Below are 26,209 nucleotides of genomic sequence, written 5' to 3' on the forward strand. Positions count from 1 at the left end.
GTACTAGCCCAGAGGAATCTGACATCCCACCAGTATTGACAAGAGAAGTAAGGAAAGCCCTAAAGGGAATGCAAAGAGGCAAAGCCGCTGGTGAGGATTGTAACACACTGCAGGTGGAAACGAGAATGAATGCTTTATTGTAAATTGCTCAGGTATTTATCTGGATGTTCTTGGGCTCGGACATGCGCTGTGGTAGCCTTGTGCACACGTGCAGATGACGAAGCAGATGCATTCTGCTACATCTTCCTTTCACCAAAAAAAAAAAAGAAATGCAAGAAATAGAGAAAAAGAAACAAACAAAAGAAACGTTAAGTACGTCGCTCTGGCAAGGGGAAACGTTGCGGTTCCCTTCGCTGGCGCTTGCTTCTACGAAGCCCGGTTTCAGGAGTTGCCTGGTGGGTCGCAGTATCGCCTGAATGAAGCGCTTGGGAAGGTAGGTCTTGCAGTTCTTTCGCAGCTCTTAGGTGCTCCCTTGTGCGACGTAGGTACCCGCTGCCAGCATCTGTTATGTAGGATCGCGGTGTGCCTGCCGTGCCTACAACAACTGCTGGAGCCCATGTTCTCTGCAAGGTGTCATATACTGACACTGTAGACCCTCTTTGAAGATCTGGCAGACGTCTGGAAGACTTGTTGTAGTGCTGTTCCTGCCTGCTCCTGATGTCTTCTAGACGTCTTCGGACGGTTTCGGTGGGTATGGTCTTTGGCTCGAGGTGACAGTCCATTACTGGAAGCCTCGTCTTGGTGTGTCGGCCCATTAATCTTTCGACTGGCGACTGCAGAAGGTGGTCTCTCGGCGAATTTCTCCATTCCAGCATGGCGCTGCAAAATTCAAAGGTTCCAAATGAGCATTTCTTGAGCAACTTTTTTGCCTCTTGAACCGCACGTTCTGCCATGCCATTTCCACGTGGATAGCGAGGGCTAGATGTGACGTGGTTAATGTGGAAATGAAGCGTGAGAGACCTGAAATTCGCACTGCTGAATGGGGGCCCGTTATCACTGCAGATATTGGCAGGAATACCGTGCGTTGCAAAAACTTCCATGCATGCTTGTGTCACTGCTTGCGCTGTTGTGCGGTTAAGCTTACGGATCTCGAAGAAAAACGAGTAAAAATCTACGATAATCAAGTACTCGTGACCCCCATAGTAGAACAAGTCTACACCCACAGATTGCCACGGTAGGCTGGGCACCGGATGACTGAGCATTGGGAGCCTTGCATTTCTGTTTTTGTATTTTTGGCATACAGCACAAGAATTTGCAAGTGTCCGAATGTCGGAATTCATGTTAGGCCAGAACATCAATTGTCGTGCCCTTGCCTTCATTTTCTCATCTCCCCCGTGTGCTGCGTGCAGTAAGCGGAGGACTTCCAGGCGCTTTGTTGGCGGAATGACCAGCTTGTTGCTCCGAAGCAGCAGGCCGTCCTCTGTATGCAGTTCGTCCCGGTAGGCCCAATATGGTCGCAGGGCATCTGGTACTTGTAGCCTTGTTTCTGGCCATTCTGTGCCGGAATAATGAAGCAATTGTGCCATGACTGCGTCATTCTTCGTTTCATCCCGGATGCTTCGGAGTTGCTTGTCTGCAATGGGCAAAGAAGAAACGACATTCACTTCAAACTGCTCAGTTTCTTCTCGCAATTCAGTTTTACTTGGAAAACGTGAGAGGGCATCTGCTATCAGGAGTTCTTTGCCTGGTTTGTACGTGACGGTGATTGGGAACTTTTGAAGTACCAGCCTCATGCGTTGGAGGCGTATTGGGCATTCACACAACGGCTTCTTGAATATACTTTTCAGTGGCCTGTGATCTGATTCGACCGTTACTTCCGGTTGTCCAAATATGTAATCTTGAAATTTCGTACAGCCGTGGACAATTGCCAAGGTCTCCTTTTCAATCTGCGCGTACCGTTGTTGTGCTGCGGTTAGCGAGCGTGGTGAGTAAGCGACTGGCTGTTTATTTTGCAAGAGCACGGCCCCCACCCTGAACTGACTAGCATCCACAGACAATACCACGGGTTGGTCCCGTTGAAAATAAGCCAGGACTGGTGCTTGCGTGAGACTGGTACGAAGCTGTTGAAAACTATTTTCCTGAAGGTCTGACCAGTTCCACGCTATGTCTTTCCTTAAGAGGTCTCTTAGTGGAGCAGACAGAGCGGACACGTTTGGCACGAAGCGCGCCACAAAGTTGACCATGCCGAGAAAAACTTGAAGCTCCTTACGATTTTGAGGGGTTGGTACTTGTAGAATGTCCTCCACCCTTTCAGGGTCCAGGCAGAGTCCCTCTTCGGTGAGTACATGTCCCATGTAACGTACTCGGGGCTGCAAAAAATGACATTTGTTTCTGTTAAGCTTCAGATTGTGTTCTCGGCAACGCCCCAGCAACTTGGACAGGTTGCTATCGTGCGAGTTTTTCCCCATACCAAAATGTCGTCCGTAACAATGGCTACACCTGGGAGGCCCTCTACAACTCCGTGCATCGCTCGTTGGAAGACTTCTGGAGCGGATGCTATGCCGAACGGCATGCGCAGAAACCTATATCTGCCATACGGGGTGCTCATAGTACATATTCGCGAGCTCGGCTCGTCCAACTTCACCTGCCAGAACCCCGATGACGCGTCCAAGGTTGAAAAGTACCTGGCTCCTGAAAGACGCGGTACTATGTCTTCTAAGGTCGGCATGTGGTAGTGTTCTCTGAGGATAGCTTTGTTTAAATCTGACGGATCTAAGCATATTCGCACTTTTTCCTTTTTAACCACCAACACCATGTGACTTGACCAAGACGTTGGCTCAGTTACCTTTGCGATGACCCCGTCAGTTTCCATCCTTCGGAGTTCTGCTTGAACACGGTCTTGTAGGGCAACCGCGATTCTTCTTGCTGGTTTAACTGTACCTTGAGCATCTGGTTTCAGCTGTATGTGGTAGAGAACATCCTTGAGTTCCCCTAGCCCTTGAAAAACATCTTCAAACCCTTTAGGTTCATTGCTGACGGCCGACTCAATTGAATCTATGCGGGTTATCAGGCCAAGACGTTCAGCAACGCAGCCACTTAGTGTGACTGGGACCTCCGGCTTGACGATGAAAAATTCTGCTTCTGTGCACTGTCCTTTATGGCTGATGGGCAGCTTGATCTTTTTTGATGCGATCCCTTTGTGTCCGAAAAATGTGCGCAGAGTAGCCGAACATGGGTGCGCCGGTTTGGACGTTATGTGACTGAACACTGCCTCGGGCATCACACAGCAGTTTGCACCGGTGTCAATCTTGCACTTGACGTACATGCTTGCGATGATAACGCCTGAAGACCAACGATCAACTGGATCCACGGTATTGACTTCAAGTGTCTGAAGGAACAGTTCTTCGTCGTGTGCTACCTGAACTTCTTGTACGCTTCGTCCTTCGTTGCATTGTCGTGACTATGGCCTTTGGCACTTACGTGCGAAATGGTTGCGGCCTCCGCATTTGTGGCATTTCTTGCCGAGCGCAGGACAGTTTCCACCCTTGTGGTTATCGAAACCACATCTAAAGCAAGCGTTCGTTTTCGATTTCACTGCGTCAATTCGGGCAGAGCATGCGCCCTGTATTTCACTGAAACGTTCTTTGCCTTGTTCGTTTGCACGGCAGATTTCGACAGTTTTGCTGTAAGACGGATTTTCCAACACGAGTCTCTGCTGTAGAACTTTGTCATGGATTCCAAGAATAATTCTGCTTCACAACATTCTGTCTTCTAGCTGGCCGAATTCGCACTGTTGCGCCAGTGTCCGCAGCTCTGTTAGCCAATCATTAAAAGACTCACCCTCTTGCTGATTCCTCGAGCCAAAGCGGAATTCGTTGAATGTCAGGTTCGTTGTTGGCTTGAAGTGTGCTTCAAACTTTTGGGTGAGTATCTTGATGTCATGCTTGTCGTCCTCATTCTCAAACGTGAAGGTGTAGAATAATCTCCTTGCTTCTTCACCGAGTGCCATTAGGAACGTTGCAGCTTGAACCTCCTTTGCTTGCTCTTTCAGCTTCGTTGCCATTGCATAAAGGTCGAACTCTTTCCTCCATATAGTCCAGCTGTGAAAGGCGTCTCCTGTTGAGTCCAGTGGTTTCGGCGGTGGAATTATTGATGATGCCATGCTTGCGAAGTTGTGGCGGCGGATCCCGCTGCGGCGTTTTTAGTCTGTCGATCTACCCTGTCGATACGACCGGCGGTGTCAAACCGCCGCCCACTTCTGACACCATGTAACACACTGCAGGTGGAAACGAGAATGAATGCTTTATTGTAAATTGCTCAGGTATTTATCTGGATGTTCTTGGGCTCGGACATGCGCTGTGGTAGCCTTGTGCACACGTGCAGATGACGAAGCAGATGCATTCTGCTACAAGGATCAGATAACATCAGACCTGTTGAAAGACGGTGGAGAGATTATGTTAGAAAAACTGGCCACCCTGTATACGAAGTGTCTCTCGACGGGGAGGATACCAGAATCTTGGAAGAATGCCAACATCATCTTGATCCATAAGAAAGGGGACGTCAAGGACCTGAAAAATTACAGGCCCATCAGCTTACTGTCCGTTGTCTACAAACTATTTACAAAAGTAATTTCCAACAGAATTAATAAGACATTAGAGTTAATCAACCAAAGGACCAGGTAGGATTTCGTACAGGCTTCTCAACAATAGACCATATTCATACTATCAATCAGGTGATAGAGAAATGTGCGGAATACAACCAACCTCTATACATAGCCTTCATAAATTATGAGAAGGCATTTGATTCGGTGGAGACATCAGCTGTCATGCAGGCACTGCGGAATCAGGGCATCGATGAAGCCTATACAAACATAATAGAAGAAATCTACAGCGGATCCACAGCCACTATAGTCCTCCATAAAGAAAGCGACAAAATCCCAATAAAGAAGGGCGCACGGCAGGGAGACACGATCTCTCCAATGCTATTCACCACGTGTCTACAGGAGGTTTTCAGGGCCCTAGATTGGGAAGAATTGGGGATAAGAGTTAATGGAGAGTATCTCAGTAACCTGCGATTCGCTGATGACATTGCATTGATGAGTAACGCGGGAGACGAATTAGAGCTCATGATTACTGAACTGGATAGGGAAAGTAGAAGAGGAGGTCTGAAAATTAATATGCATAAAACTAAAGTAATGTGGAACAATCTTGGTAGAGAACAGCGCTTTGCGATAGGGGGCGAGACACTGGAAATTGTAAAGGAGTACGTCTACTTAGGACAGGTAGTAACCACGGAACCGAACCATGAGAGTGAAATAACTAGAAGAATAAGGATGGGATGGGGCTAATTCGGTAAGCATTATCAAATCATGAATGGTAGTCTACCACTGTCCCTCAAGAGGAAGGTATATAACAGCTGCATCTTACCGGTACTTACCTACGGAGCAGAAACCTGGAGACTTACGAAGAGGGTTCAACTTAAATTGAGGACGACGCAGCGAGCAATGATAGGTGTGACCTTAAGAGACGGGAAGAGAGCAGAGTGGGTCAGGGAAGAAACGGGGGTTAAGGATATCATAGTTGAAATCAAGAAGAAGAAATGGATATGGGCCGGGCACATAGCACGTCGGAGGATAACCGGTGGTCATTAAGGGTAACTGACTGGATTATAAGAGATGGCAAATGCGTGAGGGGGAGACAGAAAATTAGGTGGGTAGATGAGCTTAAGAAGTCTGTAGGTATAACGTGGCAGCAGAAAGCACAGGACCGGGTTGATTGGCGGAACATGGGAGAGGCCTTTGCCCTGCAGTGGGCGTAGACAGGCTGATGATGATGATGAAGTAAATGATTAAATGAGCCTGCAATAATTTCTTCCAAATCACCTTGCCTACTATGCTCAGTAATGGCCCAAAAATGTTTTGGCGAACTATCAACCCCGATCGAGACAGCGAAATTGTAATTCTAGATTTTTCTGGGGTAACGATTCCGGCTGTCGACTGTCCTGCAGTTTTAAACAAAATATTTTGTCATAGCTTTGTTACAGCATTGTGTGCGACATTACCCAAGATGCATTGTCTTGATTGTTTAACTATGGATCCAATAATTATTGAACTTCATGGCGTAGAAAAAAAATTATGAATCTTTGCAAGTGCCTTCAAGTCAAGGAATTGATCTCATCAGTGCTAAATGCTTAAAAAGTACCAAAGTATATTCTGGTCTTATTCTATTAAAGATATTCCAATAATCTATTGATGAATCCAGACTACCATCAAACTGGAAAATCGGAAAGGTGGTTCTAGTGCAAAATCTGTAAGTAAAGACTCTCCCTTGAACTACTGACCAATTTTACTGATGAGTATTTCGTGTAAAATTCTTGAACATGTCCTATACACTAACTTTGGTAATTTCCTTGATGCGAACTGATTTTTTTCAAAAGCTCTACATGGCTTCTTGCCGATCTCTGTCTTGTGAAACACATCTGGCTTTATTTACTCATAAAGTGGTATTCACAAGGGGGCGAAATCCTCGGGGGAGAAGCGGAGATTGCGGATCGCGTGACAGCGACATCACAGTTTTGTGAGTGGGCGCGACCCCTCTGTGCCTCCTCAGGGGAAACGGGGACCTTTTGACCGACAGGACAAATGATCCCCACGCAGTGGGAGAGACAGCGAATTTTCGGCCTCGTGTTTGGCCACATTGTTGCAGTTGCTCCTACTGCGGAAACCGTTTTGCGATCGCTGTGTGTGTGTGTTGGCCGCAGCCACGGCAGCCGCGATGGTTGTAGCAATGGCAAAACTTAGCAACAATGCCACTTTTTTTTTTTTTTTCAATCATCTAAGAACATGCATGCTTGTGGGACACCATGTCTGCGGCCTGTTTAACTTGAATGCTATGTGAGAGGTGATTTTCAAGCAGATGACTGAGCGCTACCATAACTATGGCTTATATACCGGTCACTGATGTTAACTTTTTTTAATGTGGTGCTTTGATTAGCATTTTGACGTTGCCCGTTTTCTTGAGATAACGACCTAATGAAAAAAAGAAAAGGCATAATGCATGTTTTGTAGTATATTGATGATGAAAAGCAGTAAGCAGTATGTTCAAACTAATTTTCTAGATGTTTGATGGAGCATCGCTCGCTCTCGCAGACTACATAGTTTTCATGCAGAAGGCTCCACCTCATGATATATAATGTCAGCGCTGCAATGTGCAAGAGTTCTGGAGTTAAAGTGAGTAAAATTATTGGCATTGAGCGCAACCTTAGTGCCTACCTTAGTGTCGACTTATGCAAGCAATAAGGGGTTCGCACATAATGCATGCTTCAAAAAATCCTTTAGACAGGCCGCTAGAAGCGCGATTGTTGCCTCAAGTTCACTATATGATCGCAGAATGAGGATTTCATGTTTTCCGCTACATTCATGACTGACTCTGCGCGGTGAAGACAGCAGCAATCCATACAGTTTCATTGCACTCCAAAATTTCAATGAAATACTCATATATATTATTGTCAAACACCAAGAGGCCATATCTCTTCCCGTCTTGTGGAAAAATAAATAAAACTATAATAACTGCACAGCATTGGTAATACATAGCTGACTAACATCGAAAGATACTTTGTTTCAATTTATCACCGCAGCCTCAGTAACTATAACCGTTGTTTACAGATCCAAAAGGCTGTGCACAATTTGTTCGGCAGTGAAAAAAAAAAAATTGGGGGGACGCTTAAGCTTCGCCTTTAAGAGTTGAACGCGATAGGGATATCCTGCCCCTATTGCGCACTTCGAACACTACGAGTGTTTAACAGAATGCGCGCACTAAGGTGTGTGCCTTATGTAATGGGTAGCATGCTTTAAACCAGGGGCAATTATGCGCGAGAAACTTTTTCGAAGTTGCGATGCACCCACTACGTGGTCTTAAAGGAATACGCGCAGTAATGTGCCTTCTGTAATGGGTGGCTGTCTTTAAACCACAAAGTCGTTATGATAATGACATGGTGTGACGCGCGATGGCAATGTACGCTTGTACCACGCAATATTACAGCGATATTACATCTCGTACTGTGACACTTGTATACAAGACGCGTATTTTTCGGAATCATCAAAGTTACTTTCAATGTAGCTCCAAGCAGAGGCGTGGCTGTGTGGTAGAACACCTGCTTGCCACGCAGACGGCCTGGGTTCGATTCTCACCCGGACCCAATATTTTTATTATTTATTTTATTTGCAGCTTGTTCGATTTTTCGGTCACGGACAAGATGATGATTTTTCGCTCACAACCAACGGTGCCGTCGCCGATGGCGGAATTTCTGCGATACGAGCTCTTTAACGCTATCGCGTTAAAAAAGAAAAGAAAAAGTCGCCATTAGTGACCTCGCCAAGAATAGCACTTCTGTGCTGTCCGTCCTTACAAAAATAGATTTCGACAGTCTATAGACTCTCTAAACCCACTTTAGACAGTCTATGGACTGTGTAAATATATTTTTGTAAGGGCGGATTTGCAACAATAAAAGCATGTGAAATACTGCTGGCTACTCAACCAAATGGCACAGCAGCGTGAGTATTTCTCATGTAAAAGGTGTCAACGAGACTTCTACGTGCATTCTGCGAAAGGGACGTCTTGAAAGCCTAATCCCATGCTTGGCTGTTCCTCCAAGGCCCGCACTCTTGAAGCGCGCTTGTACTTTTGTCGTCAGCAGCTGGTGAAACATGTGGTGGTACAAGCCACCAGAGTAGTCTGGTGGCGTGTTCCACTACACTGGCCTCCCTCTCCCTTTGCTTCGTCCGTGTGAGTGGGGGACTTTTGAGGGGAATTCTCCCCGCAGGCTGACGCCACATGGCTCCATAGGTTGGCAAAAAATGTGGAGCTCACTCTCTCACACATGAAATATATTTTGCTCTTAGGGCACACTCAGACACAGACTCACCAAAGTTTTCCTCAACTAGACTCACTCGTACTCAGACTCACAAAGATGTTTCTCAACCTGACTCATTCGGACTTGGACTCACCAAGATAGTACTCACTCGGACTCATCCAAACTCACACTTACTGCTCGATCTTAGTTTGAGTGAGTCGACTCATGAGTCCGTTAGCGCATAATCAGCTTTTTCGACCATGGTGTCAATGCTCTTCACCAATATATCGTATAATCTGTGCTCTACTTGGTGCCTTTTGATCTCGTATATGAGTTATCAGTGGTTGCACTCCAGTAACGACAATTTCATTGCAAGAGGTGACTCACACGATATATCTTTATCCAGAACTTCTTGTGAAAAAGTTTCCTAGGGGCGCAGGGGGGGGGAGGCTTGGCGCTCACTCGGACTCAAACACTTGTGTCTCACAGGATCCAAAGTTGGCGAAGGAGCGGGAGACTGTTGGCGAAGAAGTGGTAACCCTGTAATGTCAATTCCGGAATGTGGTTGGGGATTATGCAGAAGTTGTGCAGGCGACAAGCCTGAAGTAGCCTGAGGTGTAAAGTGATACGTGACTAAGTACTTCGTTACAGCTTGTTTCAGTGGGTGGCATTCAAATTGAGCGAGCTGAATTTATTCCTTCAAAGTGTGGTTGAATCTCTCAACTTGGCCGTTGGCTTGTGGATGGTAGTTCGAAGAGCAAAGATGCTGAGTGCCTCTGTCGGAGAGGAAAGTTTCAAATATTTGCGATTTAAACTGAGGATCGTTGTCCGTGACAGTTGCTTCTGGGAAGCTTTCCCTACTGAAAATTGCTGACAAAAATGTAGTTTCTGCTTCAGAAGTGGCTGCATGAGTAGGACAAACTTCAGGCCGCTTGGAGTGGTAGTCAACTTATGTAATTGCAAATCTGCAGTCCTAAGGAGCACGTTCGAGTGGACCGACAATGTCCATGTCTAGCTTTTCCCAAGGTTTGGTTGGTCATGGGACAGGCTGTAAGGGTGCAAAAACTGGGTTAGCAGATTTGTCTGCTGTTCATCATACAGTGCAGTTGCAGACTGCATGTCAACTTGGCTATCTAAGCCAGGCCACCAGTATCTTTTTTAAGTCACTGCCTAGTCCTGAGAATTCCAGGGTGACTTTCATAAGCCAGCTGTACGAGTTTATTGCACAGTGAAGCAGGAATGTTGACTCTATCTGCGCGGAAAGCTAAGTTGTCTACAGAGGACAGTTCATTTCTCACCGCAAAGTAGGGCAGTAGCTCTGGCGGAAGAGATTTCTTTTCTGGCCAGCCATTAGCAATGTATGGAAGCACTTGTTGCAAAGCAGTATCTTCTGTAGTTGCTGCTTGTAAATCAGCTTTAGTTATGCAGTGACAAGAGAAATTATCTCTTCTTCCAGTTCTGGAGAGACTGGGAGTTGCAAAGACAAACTGGAAAGTGCATCCGCTACGACATTATTTGAACCCCTGCAGTGCTGTACAGTGAAGTTGTAGCACAAAAATTCTGGCGCACCAGCGTGAAATGCGTAATGGCCGTCAGCCCTCTTATCCAGCAGAAAGTAATGTAGTTAGTGCTTGATGATCAGTGCGTAATGTAAAATGCCTACCCCATAATCATACATGCCATTTCTCGCAAGCGAAGAGGCATGCTGGGGCTTCACGCTCACCAGCAGAATACCAGCGTTCAACAGGAGTTCTTGAAGCAAAAGGAATTGTAACTAACTGGTCACCTTTGCATTGTTGAAACACGGTGCCCATTCCTATGTTGGAAGCATCGGTTGTTATGACTATTAGAAGCTTCTCGTCAAAGATTTTAATGAGTGGGTTTACAGCTAGTACTTCTTTGATATTGTTGAATGCCGAATTGGCTTCATGCGACCAATTAAATGTTTGGCCTTTATGCAACATGGAACTCAGTGGTTCAACAACGTCAGCATAATGTGGAATAAGCTTTGAGTAATAGCCATTGAGACCAAGAAATGAATTCAATGATTTACAATCTGTAGGAGCAGGTGCATTAACAATAGCATGCACTTTGGACTCAAGAGGAGACAATCCTCTGGCACTGACATTGTGACCTAAGAATTAGATTTGTTGGACAGCAAAGACACGTTTGTCTTTCAGTTCCATTCCTGTGTTGCTTATGCACCTTAGTACTACTTGTAAAGTAGCATCATGTACAGCACGCGTTCGACCCCAGACCAAAATGTCATCTAGGTAGCATAGTACTCCAGAGCAACCTTTCAAAATGTCTGACATCATTTTCTGAAAAACAGCAGGGGCAGATGCAAGCCCGAAGCAAACTCTACAGAATCTGAATAAACCATCATGCATTACAAAAGTGGTTAAGTCCCTGCTTGATTCTGACAAGTCAACCTGATGATATGCTGATGCAAGGTCTAGCTTTGAAAAGCATTGCATTAGAATTGGTTTAGTTGGTGTGATTCCATCTTGAATGAATAAACAATGTCAAAGAACGAGGACGAAAAGAAACGAGCTATTTATTCTGTTCGTTTCGAAATAAAATTTTAGTTGCGAGTCAGCACCATTGTCTGTTGTTTCTTTTGTTCGTCTTCATTCTTTCGTGCTGTTTATTCATTCAAGATGGTTTGAAAACTAAAGAGCACCTGTAAGTTGCAAGAGAAGTTCTTCGATTTGGGGCAAGGGAAACATCAATCACGATAGCTTTGTTTGGTTCACGGAAGTCCACACAGAGTCTTAAGGAACCGTTCTTTTTCTTCACCACGACCAGTGGAGAGACCCAATCTGATGCTGAAACTCATTCGATGACGCCTAAATTTTCAAGACGAGAAAGTTAATCGGAAACTTGTTGTCGAAGTGGTAATGGGCAGTCTGTGAAGCTTGGCAGCTACTCATTTGATGAACGCTACTGGCTGCACACTTGAACGCTATCAGCTACTGACTGCACACCTGGGCAGCATTTCGCTTCGTGCATGTAGCCCTTCACCAGGCCGAGTTCCTGGGTGTAGAGGTGTTGAAATTCGGATGGAGCATTAGCAGGAATTCTTGGGGCTGCTGTACTTGAAATTTGCGAGCAGGACAATGTAGCGCCGTCGATGTGGAGGCTTCGAATGGCATGCAAACCAAGAAGTGAAGAACCTTCTTTTGTCATGTAAAGTGTGACAGTACCAGTGGTACCGTTGCACCGGACGTTTGTATAAAAGTATCTGACGTTGGGAATGCATTTCTTTGAATATTCCTGAAGTACGATGTAGGATTTGAGAAGTCTGGTCCCCAGTAATTAAGTATTGCTTGAAATCTTGAAAGTTCAGCAATGACACGGTCGCACCTGTGTCAGCGAGAAAAGAAATGTTGGCTTGGCCAACTTGAACAGAAATCTTCAGTGGTGAACTGCTGTTTCTTGGGCGAGTTGGAAATTCATACTTGGAAGCGCTTCCGTCTGTGTGTCCGTGTGCCTTTCTTTAGTCCCTGTCCACTAGCGCTACCCTTCCAAGCTTCAGTGGTGAAGGACAGCTGGAGTGTTCGTCCACGGCCACCTGGATCGGGGCTCGCGGCGGTGTTGCTCCGGCCGTCCCATTCGGACGGAGGAGGCGTAATTGCAGAAAGGGGCGTGACCGCTCCTTTCGCCGCACCGCGGCGCGCGCCTACTACCCCTCCATTCCTTTGCGCTCTATGCGGGAAAGTTTGCGGCGCCTTCAAGATATCGCTGTAGAGTAACCGTGAGTTAGCATAGCACTTCCCCCACCCTCACAAAAAGCACAAAAAAGGATGAATGGCGGCTATCGCTATATTCTTTATTTTTTTTGTGTGTGTGCGCCAGTCCTTGTCGTGATGATGGTGACCGAAGCGAAAACACCCGCGAGTCACATTTCAAGAAAATTGTTTTGGTGTTCTTAAGTGCAGCATATCAGTAAAAAGTATACATGCGAAGGAAAGCACGAGATTTATTAAAACCCCTTTTTTTCTGAGTGCTTCCAGAATAGGGGAAACGATCCGAAGGTTGGTTCCGCTGCTTAAAGGAGGTTGGCGGATTTCCCTTGGGATGCTGCGGCCTTGAGTGCGCGAGCTTTACCTGCTGGAAGGAATGCCACTTTGGCGTCGAGGCAACGTAATCTTTCTTGGTGTTGACTTACAGTAAGGCACGCAGCCGTACGGCACGTTTCTGAAAAACACGGTAAATGAGGCAAGCGAGTGAAAAACTCGCAGCTACAGCTAACAGGCGTAACCTCGTGGTACGCAGACTAAAAACAAATTACTTGCCTGAAGTCAATGTGGTATGACAATGTGAAACATCTAAAGAGAGAAAACGTATATTGACGTCTTTTTTTATTGTGAAAAAGTCGCAGCTACAGCTAACAGGCGTAACCTCGTGGAACGCAGACTAAAAAACAAATTACTTGCCTGAAGTCAATGTGGTATGACAATGTGAAACATCTAAAGAGAGAGAACTTATATTCACGTCTTTCTTTTATTGTGTGTTACGTATTAACACGTTAATTAGTGCAGACCGTTAGAGGCGTTTATTTCCGTCTTACATGTGCACTCTGCCCGTAATTAATTCAGATAGAGTTAAACGCCTCTATAAACTGCCCGTTCACATTAAATACGACACGCACCAACACACCAGAAAAACAATTGATGCGTTTTGTTAGAACACGCACAAAAAATAAGAAAAAAAAAGCAGAGCAATACTAGCGAGAAACGTCCGCAACCGACCTACGGCCGTCGGTAAATCGACGCTTATGTAACGTCGGGCCTTGGTCAACCCGCGAGCGGCATGCACTCGGCATCGTCGGCCACGGTGGACGGGCCTACATCGGGTGCCGACGCAGGCCCACATGAGGCCAATGTCAATCCCCAAGACCGGCCCTACATTGGTTGCCAAGGTTGAGCCAACGACAGTGCAGTTGGCCAGCGACGTCAGGCCGACATTTTGCCAAGGATAAAGTGTTGCTTGGGAAACGGGCTCTTTCATGCTGTCGCGTTAAAACGACAATTCGATACCAAAACGAGAGAAAGTGGCCATTGCGCGACCGACCCTTAGCTAATTCGCAGGCGACAAGCGTCACTCATCGCTTTCGCGTTCAAATTCGCCTACATGCGGCCTGCGCTTAAATAAGAACGTCGCATTCACATCACTGTCGTATCGTGGGAACTTCAGAATGCAAAGAGACGCGCCCATATCAAAATGTTGCCTATCATCGGCAAGGAGAAAACGACTACAGCATTATCATTACCGCACTTGTTTTCCAGCAACGTGATGCTCTTAAGACAGCGCTCGACCGCAGAAGATAGCTATGCAGTGCCGACGACGACAAAATGTATTTCCTTTAGAAAGAAGCATGGAGCGCGCCGGTCCAGGCGGCCGTGGGAGAAACGATTGCCAAAACAAAGAATGAGAAGCACGGAAAATCACGTACTCGGCACAATATATGTGTCATGGCACTTATGTAGCGGCCGTGGTCATGGCACATGAACGCGCCGCGCCACACGAAGTCTCTTAAGTACGCTGCTTGGCTCTATCTCGATTGTAACATGCTACAGAGAACAACACTCACTGTGTAAAGCCCGATTAACATTACATAATAGCGTACCTTGATTCCAGTCACCACGTGCACGATGTCCAGTGTGCATTTTTCCAAACACATCTGCGGCTGTCTACGGCGCGGTCAGCGCGGCATCATTCGCAAGGGGGTAGGAGGAGAGCGCCGCGTCGCGGCGCGCCTCTGAACTACCTCAATTACAACTTTTCAAAGGGGCGCGCGCCGAATGGGACGGCCGGAGCAACACCGCCGCGCGCCCCGATCCAGGTGGCCGTGGTTCGTCAACGTTTAGTATAGTAGTAACTGTTACTGCAGTATCTGGCAGTTGAGCTACGTTTGAACGTAGCTCAACTACGTTCTGCTACGTTCTGAATTTCTGACATTTGATGAGCAGCATACAGCTCGGAAGTGGCCTCTTTTCTCGCAGGCAGAGCAAGTGCATTTGGGGGCTGGACAGCCAGGAAAATTTGCGTAATGTTGAGAAAATCCGCATCTACAGCAAGAACCCGATTCAGATTGGTGTGATCCATCCTGGTGCCTTGCAGGATCCGATGGAGGAAGCGTCATGTTACCTGCGGCCATGTTGGCTTCCTCCCGAGTTGTGTTGTGGAGGCCGGCGGCCATGATTCTTTTGTTTTGGTGAAGTGGAAACTGAAGTGGGTTGGCGGCCATCTTGTGTGCCCGGATGAAATTCGACCCTGTCAACCTGCGCGTTCACGAACTCCTGCATTTCGAGCTCGGTACGCTCCTCCTCTTTTGCAATTTGGATGGCTTGCTGTAAAGTAAGGGTAGGACCCAGTTGCAGAAGTCGTCTTCGCACATGTTGTGCGGTAATTCTGCTGAACAGCTGGTCGCGGACCACGGAATTTGCAGACGTGCCGAAGTTGCATTTGCTTGTCATCATCTGTAATACAGAGACAGTCTGTGGTCGACTCCCCAGGTGTAGCTGCTTGCGCATTTTGAAGTAGTGATACTCAAGTACTTCGTTACTCAGAGCCTTGAAATGGTTCTCAAGCAGCGTGAGTGCTACAACATATTCGTCTTGCGTGCCCCCGTCCGGAGTCCCATCGCTATTCCCCGCCTGTTCTTGGACATCTTGTAGTGTCCAGTAGATGTCCATCCCAGGCCCTCAACCCCCAGTGCATTTAGGAGTAGACTGTTCTTTAGAGCGGGCTGGGCGGTGTCTCCGGCCATGACGTCGACGTACGCCTGGAAACCACTGTGCCAATTAGCCCAAGACATGGGAGGAGTAGCCGGAGTTTGTAAGAACGGCGGAGGAGCAATAGCGGAGGTCATGCTGGAAACATGAGGCAGTGAAAAGTCGCAGTCGCCAGTATGCGTTGGCGAGTCACTGGTGCCAGCAAGCATTGGCCAGACGTGCAGGGTGTGGCCGTAGTAGGCCTATCACGTTCCGTGCAGCGTGCAAGTGGGGCGGTACCCCCGTAATACACCTGAAAAGGTGGCGATCCACATGCGTGTCTACCGGGGGGGGGGGGGGGGGGGGCAAGGGGGGCGCTAGTCCCTCTACTGAGAAAAGCTAGGGTGGCGGAGCCCCCCACTTTCGACAGTGGCCGCTGTCGGCTGCACACTGTAAACCATCAACCGAGGCGAAGTTTTATTTCTACACAGCAATCGCTTACTTATATAATGAAATTTGTCCTACGCTTCTGCTGTCGAGATTGTCTCCTGTGTCTCACGACCACGCACTGTAGGTTCTCTGCGGTGCAGGCCACCTATGCGATGCTTTGTGCTGCAGTGCAGAGAAGGCTACTGCTGAGTAGAGGCTCTTAGCGTTAGAGCACTCTGTCATGACTTTATTCTTCTCTGCCTGGTCTGAAATTTACATAATCGACGACGCAAATACGGACAGGAACCAGTAAATGTTTTAAGAACCGATCAAACGCTCTTCCTGTTTCAGGAAATTCATTTTGTTTCATCGGAAACGAATAGCATCACCTCTGCTCTATATAAAATATTCTGAGTTAATCAGTGTGCACAGCTTGAGTGTTGTATAGTTGAGCCGCATTGGGGGAGCCAAAGAGCGTTTCTGTGCTTGAGTTTCCGATTAACCGGCTTCGCCTCGTCAATGTTTTTACTAGAGCTGGGTGCGAAGCGAATCCGAATATTGAAGTGGGAGTGCGAATTGAATGGAATATTTTTCGAATATTTCTCGAATTTTTGTAGAATATTTTTCGAATACTTCGAAGCGAAATTATACAGAAAAAAAAAACCGCATTTCCCCGAAGGGGAGTATGAGGAAGTGCGAAGCACGGGGTGATGCCATGAGGGGGGGGGCGCGCGTCTAAACTGCAGAGCCGAGCGAAGGAGACGGCAGCGAGAGAGCACGCGCCAGCCGACCCACGGAGGTCTGGCCATTTTTAAGTGCAAAGCACTTTTACTGATGATGATGATCTGTCTTCCGAACTCGTTCCAAAGAACCCGCAACGCGTTCAACTTGTTGGCGGCGTTGCGCACGCCCGAGATGGGGCTCAGGTTGTTGTCGAACCACAGTCGATCGCACACCGCGCAGCTATATCCGAAGCTGCGGTCCAGGAAGTCTCGCTGGAAGCGCGCGTCCGGCCGATCGAATTCGAGGGCCCGCGCTCGCTCACGCATCGCGCGTCCCCGCGCCAGATCGGCTTCGGGGTGCTCGGCTCGCTTCGCACGCTTTCGTTCGGCGTCTCGCCGCCGGCCTTCATCACCACAGGCAATGCGCGGGGCGCGCGCAGCCACGGAGCGGAGGGCGGAGCGCGCGCAGTCACGTGGGGCGTGACGTCGCTGCGCCGTTGCTACAGACGCTCCTCTCCGCTCCTCGCGCCGTTGCTATGGGACGGCGGATTCAGGGTCGCTTATAAAGTGCATTCGCACTTAAAAAAGTTAGAGAGGATTATAAGCATATTCTTGGGAGATAGCAACATGAAAGTGTTTCTTTTCGCTAGGTTGATGAAGCACTGGCGGGGTGGTATTTCATAGTTGTCTTATCAAGAATGAGGCAATGTAGAGGCCGAATCCTATTTATGTACATGATTTGGTGCATCCAAAGTGTTGCCGACAACACTTTACACATGATAGGCAAAGATGCCATTTCCTCAGCCTCTCCTCCTCTTTCAACTGCTACGGAAGCCCAACTGATGTGGCGGTCAAGGGTGTGCTCCCTTCAAGTCCGGAGTTCCAAATCTGCCTCGTAGACGTCGATATAAGAACATCTGAAATTTTGGATGCTAAAAAGCTTCGGCTTCCGATTTTTCGGACTTCCTGCCCAAATTTCAGGTCTAAAACAACATTAATTGAGCCCCCTTATCTCTGCCACATATTTCATCTCCATGTTGGAACCAACGTTTTCTTGAGCTAATACATTTGCGACCGTAGCGGAGCTTGAAAGGCAGCTTTGCCGCAATACCGGGGTGTGGTGAGGTGAAGCATATCGAAACTCTAGGGCCCACTTCCAATCGGACGTTGACTGTCTCTTGGCAAAGTTCGACCGGTCACGGAGCTTGAAAGGCAGCTTTGCCGCAATACCGGGGTGTGACGAGATGAAGCATATTGAACATCTAGGGACCACTTTCAATCGGACGACGTCTCTTGGCAAAGTTCGACCGTAACGGAGCTTGAAAGGCAGCTTTGCCGCAATACGAGAGTGTAATGAGGTGAAGCATATTAAAAATTTGAAGGGGTCACTTTCAATTGGGCATTGACTGTATTTGTTTTTGGGAAGTTAGAATAGTAAAATTCCAGTGCGAATCGAATCGAATAGCAAAGACTATTTGAAAAATATTCGAAATTTCGAATATTCGCACACCTCTAGTTTTTACATGAATCTAAAAGCGTAGCTTGCATATGGTAGCTTGCAGTGATCGGGCAAGTTTGGAACAAGGCGGGGAATAAGGCAGTGGACTCGAGTGCATTGGGAAGCCCAGCTTTCAAGCTTGTCTCGCAAGTTGATATACCGGACCATGGAAATGTTCAAAGTCCACGGCTTTCTGGCCTAATAATTGTTGGGGTTTAATGTCCCAAAACCATGATATGATTATGAGACGCCGTAGTGGAGGGCTCCTTGAAATTTTGACCACCTGGGGTTCTTTAATGTGCACCTAAATCTAAGCACATGAGCCTCAATCAAGCATTTTCGCCTCCATTGAAAATGCGGCCGCCGTGGCCGGGATTCGATCCCATGACCTGGGTTTTCTGGACTAAGGAGACTGAATTGACAGCCGGGCTAGTTGGTCTTGAGTCATCTTGAATTGTCTTGTACAAGGCAAAATACAACTCGGACAGTAAAGAAGCACACACGAGCAGCGCTGTTTATTTCTCTCCCTGCCACCCTCCCTCTCTCTCAGCAAGGATGAGTTCATGGAGTTGTATACGCGCACAAACAGCTCAACATCGTTATACTACAACTGAAACTATTTATTATACTCATATGAATCCACCTGGCCAGCTACTATAAGTAGCCGCTGCCAGTGTGATCGGTGGGCAGCCCTTCTTGAATTACATTCAGAGACACTGTCCGGCTATTCCAAAAAATGTTTAGGTGTTGTTCAGCATAGTAACGTGCTGTTTAGTGTGCACACATCACCACGAGATATCACATATTTGTGACGTCACGTAACAAGCACGCGATTTTAAGGCACACGGAAAATTTTTTTCTAAATGGCTAAGAACCAATGGCCAAAAATATGCCGTATTGAAAATAGTGTATTCTATTATTTTTTATGTAGTCGTTGATGAGTGGTCATTACGCAGTGGATCATTTTGGAGTCATTTGTTGCATCGTGTTACGAGCAGGTGATGTGTGCATGACCCAGAAAATTTCGACCAATCGTAATCAGCTAACCAACAACGTGGAAGGAAACAATGTGGGGTATTTTAACGTTATAATCACCCACATTTCCGTCAACTAAAATTTGTGCTTACACCGTTTGCATAGGTGTATTTACTTGGAGGGGGCAGAGGCCCTTCTAGCAAAGTAGGAAACAGCGGAATACAACGAAGATAAAAAAGACCAAACAGGACCAGCGCTGTTCAGTGCTGGTCCTGTTTAGCCTTTCTTGTCTTTGTTGTATTGCGCTGTTTTCTACTATGAAGTTGGTATGCTCCAATCAAAGTTGCAAATACAAATACGATGAGTATAAAGAATGTACTATGCCCCGAATACCACAAATTCTTACTTTAAAAAAAAGCTTGTGGCAAGTTAACAATAATAGTAATATAATAATAGTAATAATAATAACAACGTGCAAGAAACACTATTGCAACAAGGAGCAAACAAGACAAAATAGAAGACACGCAAACCTCAATATCCGCAAGAAAGGGTAGTACTAATTACGGAAAAGAAAAGGTTCAGTCACTGCTACCTACATTAAAAAATGCAATTATGAGTGAGCAGCTTCTAGACGTTAACGAAATTTCATTGAGTGATACTGCGGAGGCTGCCATCGACATAATTGTGTCCAGGCTAGCACGTATATGTATGTTTGTCCCAGTGCATGCTACGTGGAACTGACTGTACTTTTTCTATAATGTTATTAAACACTGCTAAACAAATTCCATATCTGTATATGAAAAATCGCATCAAATTGAGTGCGAATGAAGTGATTCCCCCCCCCCCCCTCTCTCTCTCTCTCTCTCTCTCTCTCTCTCTCTCTCTCTATATATATATATATATATATATATATATATATATAAAGGAATGAAGATGACTTTTTAAAGGCTCGTTTTTCTTTGTTAGACACAATATTAATGATAACTAACAGACAGTAATGGCAAGGAAAGTATAGGGGACGTTATTTGTAGTAATCAGGAGGATATAAATGTGAAGAAAGTAAAGTGGAAAAGATAACGTCCCGCTGGCAGGGACCGAACCTGCGACCTTCAAATAACGTGTCCGATGCTCTACCACTGAGCTACGGTGGCGGTCATCCTCCCGTCCACTTTATGGGGTATATATGTGCATTCAAACTTAGGAGTGTTAGTCAGCGCCTATCGCAGCCATGGCGGCGAGTGTGGAACACTCTTTTTTTGCCTGTTGGCGTCACGTAGCACGTGATCTCTTTACGAGCTGGCAGCTGACCAATAATCCCTTGCAACTTGAAGGCACCAAGTCTGCTAGAACGAGACCCTCACTATGACTCTACTTTACTCTCTTTACTTCTTTCTTCACATTTATATCCTGATTACTACAAATAACATCCCCTATACTTGCCTTGGCATTTTTGTCTGTTAGTTCTCATTATTATTGTATATATAAATATATATGTGTGTGTGTGTGTGATATATAGAAACGGCGGACGGTGCGAGGGAGGCTTGCCCCCCCCTCACTCGCGAACAATTTGGTACACCACTGGCGATCCACGTGTAAAAATCTGTGACATACCACGAGAAACTGAATCTGGTCGGGAGCCAACAGAGACTCGAAGATTAGCAACATGAAATGCACGACACCACATGAATACCATTTAAACTACATACTATCCTTGATCGTCGTTCCACCGCTTACTGTATATTCCTAGGTTTCACAAAAGCTTTTGGAAAAGTTTGCCACAATTCACATCTCATGAAATTAAGCAAGTGGAACAAAGATAACAAACTACTTTCGTGGAATGAATATTTTTAAACTGGACGGTCGCAATTTATGCCTGCTAACATCTTTAATTCCCCATTGAGCCCCGTTCATTCTGGCATACCCCAAGGTTCTGTACTTGGCCCTGTCCTTTTTCTAATTTATTTTAATGATTACGCCCGAATGTGTAACATCTAACATTCACTTATTTGTTGAAAATTGTGTAGTATACCAAGAAATGACTCACCGAAATATGTCACAGTTCTTCAAAATGACATCAGCTTTGTAGTATCTAACTGATGTAAATCCTGGCTAATGGAACTGAACACTACCGAATGTTAAGTATTACGCGTCTCCCGTACATCTACTCACTCCGCTTACTACTTGCTTGACAACTCTTCTCTTGAAACCGTAACGTCTTATAGCTGCCTAGGCGTTCACATAACTAGCACTCTTATTTGGTCTCTTCTTATTAGTGAAATAATTGGCAATACTAACTGTTCTTTGGGATATCTCTGATGCTACTTTTCTTCTGCTCCTGTCCCTTTAAAACTCCTCCTTTAAAAAACTTTAGTCCGAAGTAAACTAGAATATGCCGCTTCCATTTCGGACCCCTCCTCTAATGTACTGACCCCTGCTCTTGAGCTAGTCCAGAATAACTCTCTCTGCTTTATTCTCGGAAACTACAGTAGTCCTGCAAGTATCACTTTAATGAAAGAGTCTTTACAGCTTCCGTTCCTCACCTGTTGTCGCAAATTCTTTCGCCTGTGTCTTTCACAAAATATACTACAGTTGCACCCTGCATAACAACCTTATTCTCCCTCCATCATACATCTCCACTCACTCTGATCATCCCCAAAAGGTGGGAATCATGCAATGCTTAACGCACACTGTAATCATCATTTATTCTCCACACCTCACAGCACTGGAATAATCTTCCAGGATCGATCACCTACATTGTTCTTCATTCCCACTTTTATAATGTTTTAAACACAAGTGTACTGTTGTGCAACCGACCAATTATGTAATTATGTTTTTTTTGGCAAATTTTGTTACGGCTTGTACTGTTACTTAGCTAACATTGTATTTGGTGAACAGTGTTTGCATTATGTGTTTTTTCTTCAATGTTCCACTCCCCTCTATAATGCCTCTGGCCCTGAGGGTAATTCATATAAATAAATGAATGAATAAATAAATAAAAAATGCAAACACAGTCAATCATGTGACCTCCTACTGGTGTACATGGTTAATCGTCTTTTTATTAATATCGAAATGCAGAGTACTTTTTTTAAATCATAATGTTTTTTAACTTAAAATGAGCAGATAAGCCTTCGTTTGCGTTGAGCAGAAAAGTAGCAATATCTTTGCTTGACAAAATGATCTGATGCTCTTGAGCAGCTGCATGCAAGATCAATTCATTGGCTACATTTGCAATGACGCATTGTGACCTGTTCTAAGTGCTACAGCTGCTTTGTTGAGTGTTGAGTCAATCCGGGATGCCTGGCTTGAAAGTGCCATCAAGGGCTGCTGACGTCATGCAACAGCAGTTTTTTTTTTCGATGACTTGGTTTGGTCTTGTCTATCAGGCAAAAGATGATGCTGGCAGCCAGCCATGCACGACGTAGGCACATATTTGGGGGGAAACACGGTACAAATATAAGAATGCTCTGTACAATAACACAAACTTATCATACCAGCTTTTTATTTTCAAAAATGGTTGAAAATGCAAAAATGAAGTTGGTTAACCCAAGTTGCACTCGCTCCTGTGAAGGCAGAACGATGAATGGCTTTCACAATTTGCAGGGAGATCTATCAGCATTGCTGTCACTTCTCAGCGTTGCTGGAAGTGGTACTCGTGCATTTTTTTAGGCTTTTCAGATAGAAAAATTCTGCTTACAAAATATCCACATGCTTTTGGAATCAACCGCTGCAGGTTGAACTTTCAGTTTCGCCAAAAAAAAAAAAAAAGCTTGGTCCATAAAAATCGGTTGTCAGTCCCTTGAGCAGCATTATAGGACTGTGGATGCAACACAGAGAAGGTACAATGTACAATGCTTTTTGTATGCTAAGCGACCCATGATATCTCACTTAACCAGAAAAGCACTAAATTCGATCTACTGCTCTATGTTTCTGCAGTGTACTGAGTAGCGCCAAGTTGCCAACTTCAAAACTTTTTTTTTTTACTTTAAACAAATATCACTGATTAAATTTCATCTGTTAACTAAATAACATATATTCACAATTACTTGCGCCTTGATTGTCCTGCATTTTTACTTGGACCGCTACAACAAAAAAATATGTGACTGTTTGCTAGTTGGGTCATACTTTGAGGGAGATTAAAACTGCAAGAAAAAACAAACACAGGTGGAAGGAACAAACATAACACCACTGTGCCCGTGGTGTTATGTTCGTTCCTTCCACCTGTGTTTGTTTCTTTCGTGCAGTTTTAACCTCCCATACTTAGGTCACTTGGCAAAAAAGTATGTATAGCATGGAGTTTATCGCATGCGAATTTTTTAATTTATTCATATACACATTTTAGGAGTCGGCAGTGACTAGCTGTCAGCAATGATTTGGTGGTGCAAATGACAGGTATGCTATTCTGTACGTTGAGAGTTAGAGGTGCTAAGTTCTGGCCTTGTTTTCTCATAGTATTATTGAACCTGGTTATATTAAAACAGATACCAATCACACTTTCCAGTTCCGGGTGCAGTGATTAAAATGCCCTCGTGCACTATATTCAGTTGTCCACCTATAAGGGAATGGCATATGCTTTCTTTTTCTGCACTTCACATAAATTAGTTCGAGCATGATACCTGATGGTTTGATCACAGCCATAATTTTTCTCCTGGATTGAAATGCTTTTAAAGACCAAGGTATGCCCGATAGCTGATGCAACTGGATCCTTTCCACAGTACGGTGCACCAATAATTGTTTGCATAAAGCAATAAAACCTAAATCAATTGTTGGGCCTTAAATGGTGCAACTGCTTTGGCTACAGTCAGTGATCAATTTATGCAGGGCTGAATTCACTAGCCTGGACAGCTGCAGTCATGTGTGCTGGCTGGAGCCGCTGCAAGTGCGATTTGAAGACCTGCTGCTCCCACTGCCTATTCCACAGCCGCTCTGTGATCAGGCTCACCCATCACAGGACACTTATCGGGCTATGGTCTGGCATAGCCTGTGCGAACAGTATGCTGTTTCTGTTTTCTTTTGTTTTTTCACAGAGGTTGGAGAGACAAACACTTGTAGCAATGCACTGACGAATGCCCTTTTCCACGGTTGTGCTGTCAGGCTATCAAAACACGCATAAGGTTATTGTTCGTGGGCTCCTTAAATTAAAAGTGGGGAAAGGGGAGGGGAGGCTAGAAATGATACTTGAATTCCACCAGAATGCAATATTGCATGTGAGTAAAACATCATTAATGCAGAAAATAGGATAACTTAGTCTCGTACTCTCATCCTCGCAAGTAAATCCATTATTTAAAGGCATCAAACTCTCATCAATTTATGTATATTTGGTCACGCCCCAGTCAATTCAAACAATCCCCAGAATGTGCCCAGCACAAGATGCCACAATTGTGCCGCACATGACAGGGAAAATGGCATGGTGTCCAATCGAAATGAAGTGGTGCAGTCTGGGTCGCCATAGTTATCAGCATGAACCATACTGTAACAGAAGGCCCCGCCACAATGGTCTAGTGGTTATGGTGCTCGACTGCTGACCCGAAGGTCGTGGGATCGAATCCCGGCCGCCGCGGCTGCATTTTTGATGGAGGCGGAAATGTTTGAAGCCCGTGTACCTAGATTTAGGTGCATGTTAAAGGAACCCCAGGTGGTGGAAATTTCCGGAGCCCTCCACTACGGCGTCTCTCATAATCATATCGTGACTTTGGGACGTTAAACACCAGATATTATTATTATTACTGTAACAATAGGAAAGCGTGAATGTTTTGTGCCTATGTGCGTCTACCACTCCATTGGTCATGTGCCTTTAGAACTGTGTGTTCACAATCCGTGATCGCGTTGACAGCAACGACGATTTAGTCTGCAATGGCTGTGGTAAACAGTAGTTTTTTTACACAGTAGACCAGTCTATACACAGTGCAGCACGAACAAAAAAATGAGGGAAGGGGTCAAGGGGAGCACCAATGAGTAATTAAATTTTTTCTCGTAGTGCTATGGCTGACTGCCTTCGCAATTGTGTGGTCGCCAACCAGGATCTCATTGTTAGCTAGATTTCATCCACAGCAACTGTGGCAAACAAATAGTTTTATTCTGACTCGGTGTGTGTAGGCCATGCGTGTGCCTTCAGAGATGTATGGTCGGCCCATTGGCGTCGCCAGATGGGGGGGGGGGTGTTCAATACTCCCCCCCTCCTGAATGTTATTGGCCTTGATGTTAACGGGCCCCTAAACCACCCAGAGGTTGAAATTTAATTGTGGTGTTGAGGTTGTTCATGGGTCTTCAAGAAACACGTAGCTGCGAGAATTTTTCGAAACAGTGCTGTAATAGCGAAGTTACACACATTTGATTATCCGAAGCGGGTCTCGTTCGCTTCGCTGTTTCTTTCGATACGCTCTGTTTATTGGCTCATCTCTCCTGGCCGAGTGCTCCTCCTCGATGTGCAAGGAGGAAGAGCGGCGAGCGCATGTACCTGCGAGCATACAAACAGATTCTTTTTGTGGATGACATGACCAGACGCGAACGGTGATGTCACGGCCAATGCTGGGGATACCGAAAGACCCGTAGAGAATGAGTGATTTTCTCTTGGAATTTGTGGCATGCCCATGGCTCGTAGCGCTGCTACGTTGGGCATTGTTGATCGTGACAGCATTCTGAATTTGATGCGCGCGTTTACTTGAAATGTTAAAAAATTATCGGAGGCGGTTTAGGGGCCCTTTAAAGAGCCCATGTCTCAGAAATTCCTGTATTGGCATTACCGGCGTGTTGGTTGTAAGCGAAAAATCACGATGGATGCAAAGAACGAAAACCAGGAGTTCAAGCTGGAATTGAACCCAGGCATTCTGCGTGGCTAACAGATGTTCTACCGCAGAGCTACACCTGGGCTTGAATCTACTTCGGAAAATAACCCTATACAGGCATCATTTGTGAGGAGTCATGTTAACCTGTGTAATAGTGTGTGGCAGAAGCGTAGAATTTCACCAGGTGTCACAGCATGTGAATTGCACAACAAGTGGGTGGCTTAAAGGCGCACCAATTATGATGCATTCAGGCATAGTTGATCATCATCAGCCGCAGGATCCAGAAAGTGTACA

General features: G+C 45.7%; 1 protein-coding gene across 4 annotated transcripts in view; it reads left to right on the plus strand.

Moving 5' to 3' along the window:
* Window positions 1-26,209, plus strand: part of LOC119379400 (uncharacterized) — a 297,764-nt gene that overhangs the window by 260,404 nt on the left and 11,151 nt on the right. For all 4 annotated transcript variants that reach the window (XM_037648718.2, XM_037648716.2, XM_037648717.2 and 1 more), the window contains one exon: window positions 23,952-24,122. In XM_037648718.2, the coding sequence (XP_037504646.1) occupies window positions 23,952-24,122 (171 nt within the window). The remainder of the gene's footprint in view (window positions 1-23,951; window positions 24,123-26,209) is intronic.

Source organism: Rhipicephalus sanguineus, chromosome 1, assembly GCF_013339695.2.
Source record: "Rhipicephalus sanguineus isolate Rsan-2018 chromosome 1, BIME_Rsan_1.4, whole genome shotgun sequence".
NCBI classification, from domain to species: Eukaryota; Metazoa; Arthropoda; class Arachnida; order Ixodida; family Ixodidae; genus Rhipicephalus; species Rhipicephalus sanguineus.